Genomic DNA, 12264 nt, shown 5'->3' with positions numbered 1-12264 from the left:
TGTGCTATTGGAACGAAATTTGCATATCCTACTAAATTGTGTCTGGTATGAGGTGTACGAATTTTTATGCATATAGTTTGAATATAGCTCTCACATGCATTTTCATCCGATTTAAAGTAAGTGGTGCATCAAATATCCTACATTTGTCCGATTGGCACTAAATTTTGCACAGCCTACCAAATTTAGCCTAGAATTAAATGTGGTAATTTTTATTGAAACCGATTCCGATATAGCTGCAATTAGTAGTTCCAGCCTATAATTATGTAAATGATGTACCAAACATCCAATGTTTGTCTTATTGAGTTTAAATTTGCGATGACCTACTGAGTTGATTTTCGTATGAGGTCTATCAAATTTTATTCATATCGTGTCCGATTTGGATATAGCTCTCACATATATTTTCATCCGATTTTAAGTAAATGGGGACGCCTGACAGATGGACGCGAAATTTTGCACAGTTTACGGTACTGAGTCTGGAATGATGTGTGAAAAATATTTATTGGCATCGGTTCCGATTCATATATTACATCCATTAATCGTTTCGTCAGATTTTATGTAAATGGTACACCAAACACCCAAAGTCCTATTGAGGCGAAATTTGGCATAGCCTACTAAATTGAGTGTGGTACGGGCAGTAATAGTTTTTGTGCACATCGGGTCCTATTTGGATATATGTCTAACATATATTTTCATCCGATTTTAGGTAAATGGGACACCAAAGAACTTATTTTGTTGCGATTTACACAAAATTTTGCATAACATAACGCATAGAGCCTAGAATGACGTATGCTAAATTTTATTAAAATCGGTTCAGATATGGATATAGATTTGACAAATATTTTCGTATTTTCGTATTTCCGATTGGAAACATTTACAATGCCTTCCGATTTTCATCCTTCACTGATTTTTAAATGTGACTTCACATATCTCTGCTCTTCAAGATTCAAATAGTCAAGCATTTCATAAACACAATATTAATATGCAATTTGACTCACTAGGGACACATACCACTTTCTAAGGATATGCAACCTGTACTGGACCTCCCCAACTAAATCAAATAAGGCTCATTGGCCCCACCACTTAACCCCAAAAAACTGGTTACAAAAAGCCTTACAAAAATTCTTCATTATTTCCAATACCTCCTACACCCCTTTTTTTAAAAGTTTGAAAATATTACAAGGATATTCTATTTCATGTTATTACCGACAGACCGAAAAAATTGTATAAGCCAACATTATTCGACTTGGAATTGGGATTTTGTGTGTTTTCAATTCTACGAATTTCATTTAATACATGCTCTGCTATTACTGCCAGAACAAAAACAAAGCAAAGCTAAATGAAATTTTCCCATCTGTCTGTTGCTTAAGAAGACATTCATTCGAATGTCAGCCTGCATGGCTGTATGTCGGTCTTTCTCAAACTGTCAGTTTGTTCTTCTTCCTCTTCCGTTTTTGTCGACGTACTCATGTCTATTCTTTAATTTTTTTTTAGTTCCATGTGTCAGCAATATCTAGTGATGTGGTAATCCGTTATTTAACTCTAAATGTCTTCAGTACAATTTGAGTTACATTCTCTTAACGAGTTCAAATACAATTTACAATTCCGAATCATATATACCAACACACATACATTGTGAAGTATAATTTTTTGTTTCGTTTCTTTGGAATTGTTCATATTCTGTTTTGGATATAAATCCTGGGTTAAGGGTATTTTTTTATAACAATAAACCAACATTTGCAATTAAGCAACATGCCTATGTATGGGTAACATTTTCAGTTCTGTTTCCAAATCCCAAATTAAAATGCCTAAAAACTTTTACAGAATTCCAGAAAGAAACTGGTATAATGACATAGGTAAACTTTATTGGATTGAATATTGGTATTTTCTTTGGGATTTTTGGAATTAAAGGTTAGACATTAAATGTTCTTTAATTGACAATTATAATTTCAAAGGTATCACATTTTCATATTCATTCCTGAAAGGGTTTCGAAATATCTGAAAAGAAAAACTAAACAAATTTCTATTAAAATCGAAATCTTATGCCAATTAAAAAAATAATTTCCTATCTTTATAAACAAATGATTTCCTGTGAAAATAATTATTTAATACGTAGTGTCAAAGCATACAAAGGTTGATAGGACTATTGACATAAGTTAAGGATAATAAATAAATGTAAGCTGGTAAGGTCATATGCACAAAATTAAAAATATTTTTTAGAGGCGTGGATTTTTTATTATAAATATTTTTAGAAACTTTTAAGAGGCGTGGATTATTTATAAATATTTGTTAGAGGCATATAAGAGGCGTGGATTATTTATAAATATTTTTTAGAGGCATATAAGAGGCGTGGATTATTTATAAATATTTTTTAGAGGCATATAAGAGGCGTGGATTATTTATAAATATTTTTTAGAGGCATATAAGAGGCGTGGATTATTTATAAATATTTTTAGAGGCATATAAGAGGCGTGGATTATTTATAAATATTTTTAGAGGCATATAAGAGGCGTGGATTATTTATAAATATTTTTTAGAGGCATATAAGAGGCGTGGATTATTTATAAATATTTTTTAGAGGCATATAAGAGGCGTGGATTATTTATAAATATTTTTTAGAGGCATATAAGAGGCGTGGATTATTTATAAATATTTTTTAGAGGCATATAAGAGGCGTGGATTATTTATAAATATTTTTTAGAGGCATATAAGAGGCGTGGATTATTTATAAATATTTTTTAGAGGCATATAAGAGGCGTGGATTATTTATAAATATTTTTTAGAGGCATATAAGAGGCGTGGATTATTTATAAATATTTTTTAGAGGCATATAAGAGGCGTGGATTATTTATAAATATTTTTTAGAGGCATATAAGAGGCGTGGATTATTTATAAATATTTTTTAGAGGCATATAAGAGGCGTGGATTATTTATAAATATTTTTTAGAGGCATATAAGAGGCGTAGGGTATAATTAATAAAAATCTCTGATATCCTCTTAGAAGTCTTGAGTTTTTATTATTTTGTTGGCATAAGGCACCATTGAAAAAGGCAAACAATGTTTTTACATGCGTTCATTGTTTTCGGTTATTTTGTTTACTCCAATTTCACTATACAAGGTCAAGAGCCACCTTCATAAAACGTAACGCTTCAAGTGTTCCTTCATACAATCATAGAGTATATTAGGGTAGAGCGCAGTTTAATGTACATATTTTTTTATTGCTTTAAAATTATTTCTTTTCATTTATTTGGCTTAGCCGTGGCGATCTCCCCTTCTTATTTTGAACTCAATCCTACCTTTACTCTGTTTCATACCATAACCTCTTTTTTATCATCGTGAATCAATTGTAAATTTTTCTTATTTATTATCTGTTTATCTTATAGCTTACGTTACATGCTCTTCGTTTTTTTGACCTTATTTATTTTACGTGTCATAGCGTTACGTTCGTTGTTGCACTCATTCATCTTTCACATTGCACATGAATGATTTCTTCTATACAAGTTGATCCCTCATTCGTTTTGTTTCTTTTTCATTTCCAATGTCATTTTCAATATCAGCATTGCATTTCCACTACTACTGTTCGTGGTAGCGCAGTGGCTTGGCAAAGCTCTTTGCAGCAATACTTGTTGGGAATTGAAAAGTTGTTATAATTGTATTTTACCCTTTTCCGGATCCCTATTGACATGACGTTGTTCGTATTCCCAACACTATTTTCATCTTTCTAGCAAATATTTAAACAATGATTTCTTATATCTGCTTATGCGTTTCAGTGTGTTGGTGTGTGTGTGTGTGTGTGCTCCAGAGTTGTTTGGTTTTTTATTATTAACGTATATACTCAACAATGTGTTTCTCTCATGCGATTTTTTCTCATTCTTTCTTTATCTCTTTTTTTCTTTCCATTAACAGGGCAAAGAATTACATCACAATGTATCAGCTGGCGTTATCCTATCAGATCAATCACTTGTCCTGCAAAGCGTTTCGCGTGCATCTGCCGGTGATTACACTTGTCTGGCTGTGAATTCTGAAGGCAAAGGCACCAGTAATCCGGTGACATTACGTATACGCTGTAAGTACAAAGAAATGAAATACAATAACAATGTTCATGATGATGACGCTGTCGACGGCTACGACGACGACATGCAGTCAGTCAGATTTATGGAATCCATTTTAGATTTTGTTATTTTTTTCTACATCGTTGCTTTGTTGCTTTTCTTCCATCTGTTATTTTCATTCGTGTCGTATCAGAAAAAAAGATGAAAATGATTACTTTTGTATCTGATGTCTGCGCGCGTGTAAGTGTGCGTGAGTGTTATAGATTACAATTATGGATTTCTTTTGATCTGAATATATATACGAATTGGTTTATTTTATTTAGGTTATTAAGAATTATTTTGTCAATTTCTTTGTGGATAACTTTTTTTGAATAAGAGATTATGGGAAAGAAATGTTTCATAATTGGAAATATGTATTATATTTAAATTCAAATGTAAAATTTGATAACACTTTAGTAACTCAAATTTTTAAGGAAACCCAGGTTTGATTTTTAAAAACTATTTTTTTAGGAGCAGACTTTCAAAACAATTTTCTGAGGTTTGGAAGAGGAGTGGATTTTTATACCCTACACAACTATGTTGTCAGGGTATTATAGCTTTGTGCAGCTCCAAAAGTTTGTAACGCCGCGAAATATTGGACCTAGACCTACCTTTAAGTATACCGATCGTCATATCTCGACTAGCTGAGTCTATCTAGACATGTGTGTCCGTCCGTCCGTCTGCCCATTATAATTTGTAAACACGATACAGACCACAGTTATGGACCAATCTTCACGAAATTTTGCATGTAGAATGGGTTCTGGCCAATGAAGACCCCTATTGTTTCTGGAAAAGATCGATTAATATTTAGGGGATGAAATGGACCAAAACCTTTATTTTTGTCGGATTTTCTGGTCGTTCCAGAGGCCGCAATTATGGCTCAAACACCGCGAATTTTTGCATGGAGAAGGGGATAGTAGGTTCCAGAGGAGTGGTTGACCTTTAAATTGATACCAATTATATGGCCGTATGTACTCAGATGTGGGAGCTACACTTAAATATTTACAGGTGCTTAAGTATTCAGACATTATTTAGTAACCCAAAACCACACTAGAGGGCGGAAATATAGCGCTGATCGCTTTCCATGATATTCCAGTTATGGTCAAGGACAAAGCCTAAAACTTTCGGTGACGATCAGATAATAATTTTGGGATGAAGTGGACCGAAAACTTAACATTTTGTTTTTTTTTTTTGAGTCGATCTATAGGCCACAATTGAAAGCCCAACATCACAACAGAACCCACGGTAAAGAGAATCTGGACAAGTACAGCCCTCGTCTACTGAGTATTAGTAAAATATGTTGACTTTTAGTCAGGTTTGAAGAGGGTGTAAATAACGCAAAGTTAGATTTTCGTGGAAGTTGTGTAGGGTATTATATGGTCGACCCCGTCCGATTATACTGCTCCGCTCACGGGTTTTAAAAATATTTCTGTCAAGCATAATAAAAAATCGAAGGTTTTGTAAGAATATTTTTAGAGGCTTTAAGAGGCCTGGATTTTTATACCCTTCACCACACAGGTACAGGGTATTATGTCTTTGAGCATATGTTTGTAACAGGCAAATGGAAACAAGATAGTTCCTTTGGAGAATATGCATAGAATCACTTTCTGAGTCGATATATGCATGTTCGTCCGTCCGTCTGTTGGTGTTAAATTGTAAACAAAGTACAGGTCGAATTTATAATCCGAATTGAATGAAATTTTGCACAGCTCATTTACTTGACCCAAGAACGAACCCTATTGAAATTGGGAAAAATCGGTTCAAATTTAGATAGAGCTCCCATATACATTTTCGTTCGATTTAATGTGCACTGGTGCACCAAAGTCCCTATATATCTTTAGATTTGCACGAAATTTGGCACAGCGCACTTAATTGAGCCTAGAATGATACCTGCTAAGTTTCGTGAAAATCGGTCCAGATTTAGATATAGCTCCCATATATATTTACGTCCGATTTAATGTAAATGGTGCCCCAAAGTCCCTAAATATCTTTCGATTTGCACGAAATTTGGCATAGCGTACTGAATTAAGTCTGGAAAGATGTGTCTTAAATTTGGTGAAAATCGGTTCAGATTTAGATATAGTTCCCATATATATTTTCGTCGGATTTAAGATAAATGATGTACCAAAATCCCTATACATCCTTCGTTGTGCACCAAATTTGGTTTTTTAAGTAAATGAAGAACTCAACTTGTGGCCGAATGCAAAAAACATGCTGAAATAAGCGTAACCTAACTGTGACAAGTTTCGATGAAATCAGTTTAAATTTCAATAATTTGCTTTAAATTTATTTTCATAATTGTATACCAATATAAGAAGCAACTCTATATCTGACCAAAATTTAGTATAGGTTGCTGAATGGCATGTTTAATTCCATGTTTAATGGTCCTTCAAAAATGCGACATCTGTTAGGATTCCATCTGTTGTATATACCCAAAGTGGCGAAGGGTATCATATAGTCGGCCCCGTCCGACTTTACTACATTCCTTACTGGTTTAAAAATATTTTTACAGGCCTAAAAACGGTGTCCATTTTTTTAAATTGAAACGCTTGATTTTTTTATTTTTCACAGGCCTGGAAAGCGCGTTGAATTTTTAAATCTTTTTCGCAGGCCCAGAAAGGGCGTAAAAGCTACGCCTTTACAATTTTTCTTCCAGAGGCTTGTAGGTGCGAGAATTTTAAATGCGTGCATTTATTTAAGAATATTTCATTAATATGTTTCCTTTTCTATGAAAAATTCTCCAATACACGTTATAAAATATTTGGTATGAAATACAAATCTCCTTTTTAAATCACCATCAATTTCCCTTAGGACCTCCCACATCTATTTTCTAATAAACCACATTTTTTATCATTACCAGCATCCACAATACAATCTTTTTTTATTTAAGTGTCATTAGTAAAGTGCAATTCCCCAAATGGCTTAGAAATACTTGGTAACATTCAACGTTTGTTGCAGTGTCATTAAACTTTTTCGTTCAGTTCGGATCCGAACACATATCAATTTATTTAACGATGTTATATGACATTATATAGCAATTGTATTATCTTGGTGTTTTTTTTTCGCTCCAGCCTCTCCCTCACACTCTCACACTTCAATGCATTGCCAATGCTATATAGATGCGTTTTCTCTATACATATAAATTTTCCCGCCAGTCATGGTAATCGATTTACCCGACAAAGATTGAAGTTTCACAAACAGCCAATAAATTGCTTTCAATTGTTGTAAAATGATGTTGGGGTTTTGTTGTTGTGTGTATGTGTGATTTTGTTTCTTTTGTAAAAACACTGAGGGGAAAATAATTGTAATGATAGATCTAGAAAGAAGGTATAAAAATGGGTTATCAGATAGTATTGTTTGTTATGATACTGTTTCCCATGGCGTATGATTTATTTTTGTTGGAGGGGAAATAATAATCATACGTCACCGGTGTTCAAAATATACTGCAAATATTTGAAAATATATCACAATGAAACCGATCTGCAGTGTGATATTAATTATTAGGGCTAAAATGTATACGGATAAACGTGCAGGTCCAGTATAATTAGAATTACTAGTAATTCGCCCTTTGTCATGGCGCCAATCATTTATATAAACTATGTTCAACAATCATACGCCCCTATTGCAAAATAGACTCGCAAAGCATTTTTTCTTATATACTTTTTTTTATAAGAAAGAAAATATCCAATCAGTTCCAATAGCAATTTCCCTTAGAAAAAACATAAAATCAAAAGTAAGAGAAGCTCAGAAAAATACAAATTGAGTTTGGTTCGTTGTTCGTTTTCTATACGTTCTTGATTAGATTTTTCACTTAACTAAGCTAAGCTAAAGTTAGGGTTCACATTACCTTTTGTAACAACGGGAATCGAGTGAAAACAAAAACTTCCTGCCATTGCACATAACACGTACTCACATACACACACACACTAAAAATAAACTACAAACCAAAACGAAATGACACGAAATCTTGCTAGCTAACACAATAGTGCATTAACAATGATTTTTTCCACAGATCGCCCCTTTTGTTTTATTAACACCAAGAAAATGTAGCAATTTGTTCTGGCTTACTTATTGCAAAGTTCTTTACAACTAACCAATCGGGGTCGTTCATTCATTCATTGTTTATTGTGTGGCCGGAACCAAACAAACATTGATTCAACATTGTTTTAATTTTTTCTTAAAAAATAGAAAAAAATAAAAGTAAAAAAATTGCTGTGTTCAGGTGTTTTCTTCCTTGTATGCTTGCAATTGCAATGCTGTGTGTAATTAATTTTCTTTGTCTTTTTTCGAACATTTACTGCTGTTCTAAACTATTTTATAAATATGGCATTGTTAAACAAACAAAAATGCGACAAAAATAGAAGTAAAGAACATGTAATGACATTCTTTTTGTGTTTTTCGATATTCTTTATTTTTAGTAATTATAGAGATTGGTTGTTGTTAGCTCGCATTACAAGCGTAGGGAAGATTAAATAACACAAAGAAAAATATTTAATTTTTTAATTGTCAGATTTCTGGGAAATAAGTAAATATTATGAAATGCGGTATAGTCTTTTTTTGTTTATTTTAATGTTTAAGATTTTTTGAATAATGAATGAGTATTAAAGTAAATGTAAATTGTCAGTAATTTGTGGCGTATGATTCATTTGGTGTGTGTCTTAAATATAAATCATACGCATACTAAATATTTTTTAAAGGCTTGAAACGGCGTCGATTTTTTAAAATTATTTTTTTAAAACAAATTATCACAGCGTAAAAAAACGCTTGATTTTTTTATTTTTTACAGGCCTAGAAAGCGCGTTGATTTTTTAAATATTGTTCGCAGGCCCAGAAAAGGCGTAGTTTTTTCAAAGGTCTATAAGTGGCATGGATCTTTAAAAATTTTCTTCCATAGGCTTGTAGTTGGGAGAATTTTAAATGCGTGCATTTTTTAAAGAATATTTCATTAATATGTTTCCTTTTCTATAAAAACAAATTCTCCAATACTCGTTATAATGAATGAGTATTAAAGTAAATGTAAATTGTCAGTAATTTGTGGCGTATGATTCATTTGGTGTGTGTCTTAAATATAAATCATACGCATACTAATGATATTAAAAATATATAATTCAATATTGAAAAAAAAATATATTCCTTAATAAATCGCTAAGCTGAAGGGTTTTAACTCTCAGATTGCCTCAAAATGCGAGTAGAACCATCCACATATTTAAAATGTCCGCATGGGTTGAGAGTTTTTGTTATTTGACCCAGAAATGAAACTTAAATGGGCTACATATACATACAAAGAAATATTGAAAAATTCCCCATATATGTTTCTTAACCAACAATATCCTGGGACTATAACTGTAGAGATGTCTATACACTTCAGATACCCAGCAATGTCAAATTACAGGTACTTCTGTTGAATAATACGCCTGAAAGCTAAAAACTGTCTAAAATGGGGTCTATGTCAGCACATGAACCTATTTTGATCAGATTTAATGTCTAATAATGAAAATGTGTATTTCATCATGACACAGTGTTTTATTTTTTTGTTTTTTATACCCTTCACCATTTTGCGTATATTCTACATATGTATCCTAACAGACGTCGCGTGTTTGTTATATATCTATACCTGAACCGATTTCAGGGAAACTTGCCAGAGACAAATTTATATTACTTCAGTACGTTGTGTCAATCGGCCTAGCTATGGATCTTTTCACGAAGCTTACCAACATCATTCTAGACTTAATTCAGTACGCTTTGCCAAATTTTGTGCAAATCGAATGATATCTAGGTGCACCAGTTACATAAAATCGGACAAACATATATATTGGAGCTACATCTCAATCAGAACCGATTTTCAAGAAACTTTGCACAGATCATTTTAGACCTAACTCAGTACGCTATGCCAAAATTCGTGCATATGAAAATATATCCAGGGACTTTGGTGCACCATTTATCTAAAATCGAGCGAAAATATATATGGGAGCTTTATCTAAATCTGAACCGATTTTCATGAAACTTAGCATACTTTATTGTAGACGCTATGCCAAATTTCGCGCAAATGACAAGATATATAGGGTCCAATCACCTATAACCGGTTGAAAATATATGTATATATATATATATATATATGAGAGCTATATCTAAATCTGAACCGATTTTCACGAAACTTTGCACACAACATTCTATACTTAATTCTGTACGTTATGCCAAATTTCGTGTAAATCGAAATATATATAGGGACTTTAGTACACAATTTACCTTAAATCCGACGAAGATATATATGAGAGCTATATCTAAATCTGAACCGATATTCACGAAACTTAACACACACCATTCTAGTCCTTATTCATTACGCTGTGCCAAATTTCGTGCAAATCGAGTGACATGTAGGGACTTCAGTGGACTATTTACCTAAAATCGGGGAAAACTATATATGGGAGCTATATCTAAATCTGAACGTATTTTCACGAAACTTTGCACACATCATTCCACACTTAATTCAGTACGTTTACAATTTAACATGCCAAATTTTGTCAGAAAGTGATTATATGTATATTCTCAAAAGGAACCATGGGTTTATCGATTATTTTTGTCTGTTACAAACATATGCACAAAGACATAATACCCTGTACCACAGTGTCGTTAAGGGTATAATGAGTCAAAGGCTGTCAAGGTGGGGCTTATTGTGGATGACCCATCAATTCAGTTTTTATGCCAGTCACAAGGGAGCTGGTTTAAGTCGAGGTGTGAGAGCGCTCGTCATTCCTTGTTATTGTGCCTTCGCATGGCAATTTCATCGAAGTAACTCCTGCAGAAACATCTTTCGGTGGATTTTTCTTGTCTTTGAAGACAGTCACCGTCAATTGCTTTTTTGTCATACGACCTCATACGCATTTGTGTATGATTATTCTCCTATGAAAATCTTATAAATTTCGATAGAAGCACCGCACCTCGTGGGCCCTATATAAGGGAATACCTAAATTTCCTTATTATGAAATAGTTTTTCAAGCTAGTTGGATGAAATTCTCAATGGTTAGCACATTTCCCTACGAACTATTTTCTATAATGATTCAGTTTTGTATTCTGGTAACAAATACCCCTAAAGAAATGATCGTTTAGGAGTGGACGCCATATCACATTACCCGTATATTTGCAGCCATAAAGCTAATGGTACAACAAAAAAATTACCTCATCGTGGGACCCTATATTTCTTTGAACAATCAATTTCAGACAATTTAGAGGCGATTTTGAAATATTCGTCCCTCTGACAGGCTGGCTGGTGAACATGATTAGTCCAAATCACCAAACCACGATTTAGTCCAAAGACTGCACATTGTAATATTTCTTAAATTAAATTCGAAATGGATAATATCGATGAGCCGTTTTGCGTACTTCCCGAACATAGATTTTGATGTACTACTTTGCAAACATGCAACGCGTCGGAAGATGGTTCATTCGGTATACACCTTCTGGTACTACACCTTCTGGTACTACTCTACTCCACAAATTTTGAACATTTGTAAATCCAATATCAAGCGAATAGAGACTTAATGAAAACTAACAAAAATAACATCGAATTGCACCCATCGGTCCACTCCTTCTGTTACCTTTCTCACAAAGGGTCGACATTTTTCAAATGTCATTTGAGTCGAATAGTGTATTCGATTGAATTCATCAAATGGTAATTCTTTTACCGAATTTTCTTTAAATCCAAAAAAGAAGACTTTATGACAACTTTTTTGGTATCTCTTCACAGGTGGCAATGCTGAGAGCAAATTCAAGCAACAGCACAGAGAGTTCTTGGTGTATATACGCTTTATAAATGTCACGTCAGTTATTAGTAAAGATGGGAGCATCTTTGTACCCCATATTAAAATATTCAATTAGTATTTATAGGGTCCTGTTTTCTATATACAGACTAATTGGTCTTTATACATATCTATGGCTTCTGAGCAGACTTGTGGTAGCTATGCACTTCCAATCGATCTGTTCACTTAGAATTGGTATTTATAAACACCTGTGGTCTCTATACAGACAACTTCGGTTATATAAACTCCTGTTTTCAATAATCCGATCGATTGGTCTTTATAAACTCTTTTGGTTTCTATTCATACCTCTGGTCTATATACACTTTCTATCGACCTCTATACAGACTAATTGGACTCTCTGGACCCATTGGTCACTATAA

General features: G+C 33.3%; 1 protein-coding gene across 1 annotated transcript in view; it reads left to right on the top strand.

The window, feature by feature from the left end:
- Positions 1-12264, top strand: part of LOC133338491 (neural cell adhesion molecule 2) — a gene marked incomplete at its 5' end in the record, with an annotated part of 112518 nt that overhangs the window by 55111 nt on the left and 45143 nt on the right. Inside the window, one exon of the mRNA XM_061546659.1 lies at positions 3904-4063. Coding sequence (XP_061402643.1) covers positions 3904-4063 — 160 coding nt within the window. The remainder of the gene's footprint in view (positions 1-3903; positions 4064-12264) is intronic.

The sequence above is a fragment of the Musca vetustissima genome, unplaced genomic scaffold (genome assembly GCF_032173495.1).
Source record: "Musca vetustissima isolate MV318-11 ecotype Yass unplaced genomic scaffold, APGP_CSIRO_Mvet_v1 utg3607, whole genome shotgun sequence".
NCBI classification, from domain to species: Eukaryota; Metazoa; Arthropoda; class Insecta; order Diptera; family Muscidae; genus Musca; species Musca vetustissima.
The sequence above is the reverse complement of the archived record's forward strand: the minus strand, read 5'-3'. Positions and strand labels throughout refer to the sequence as shown.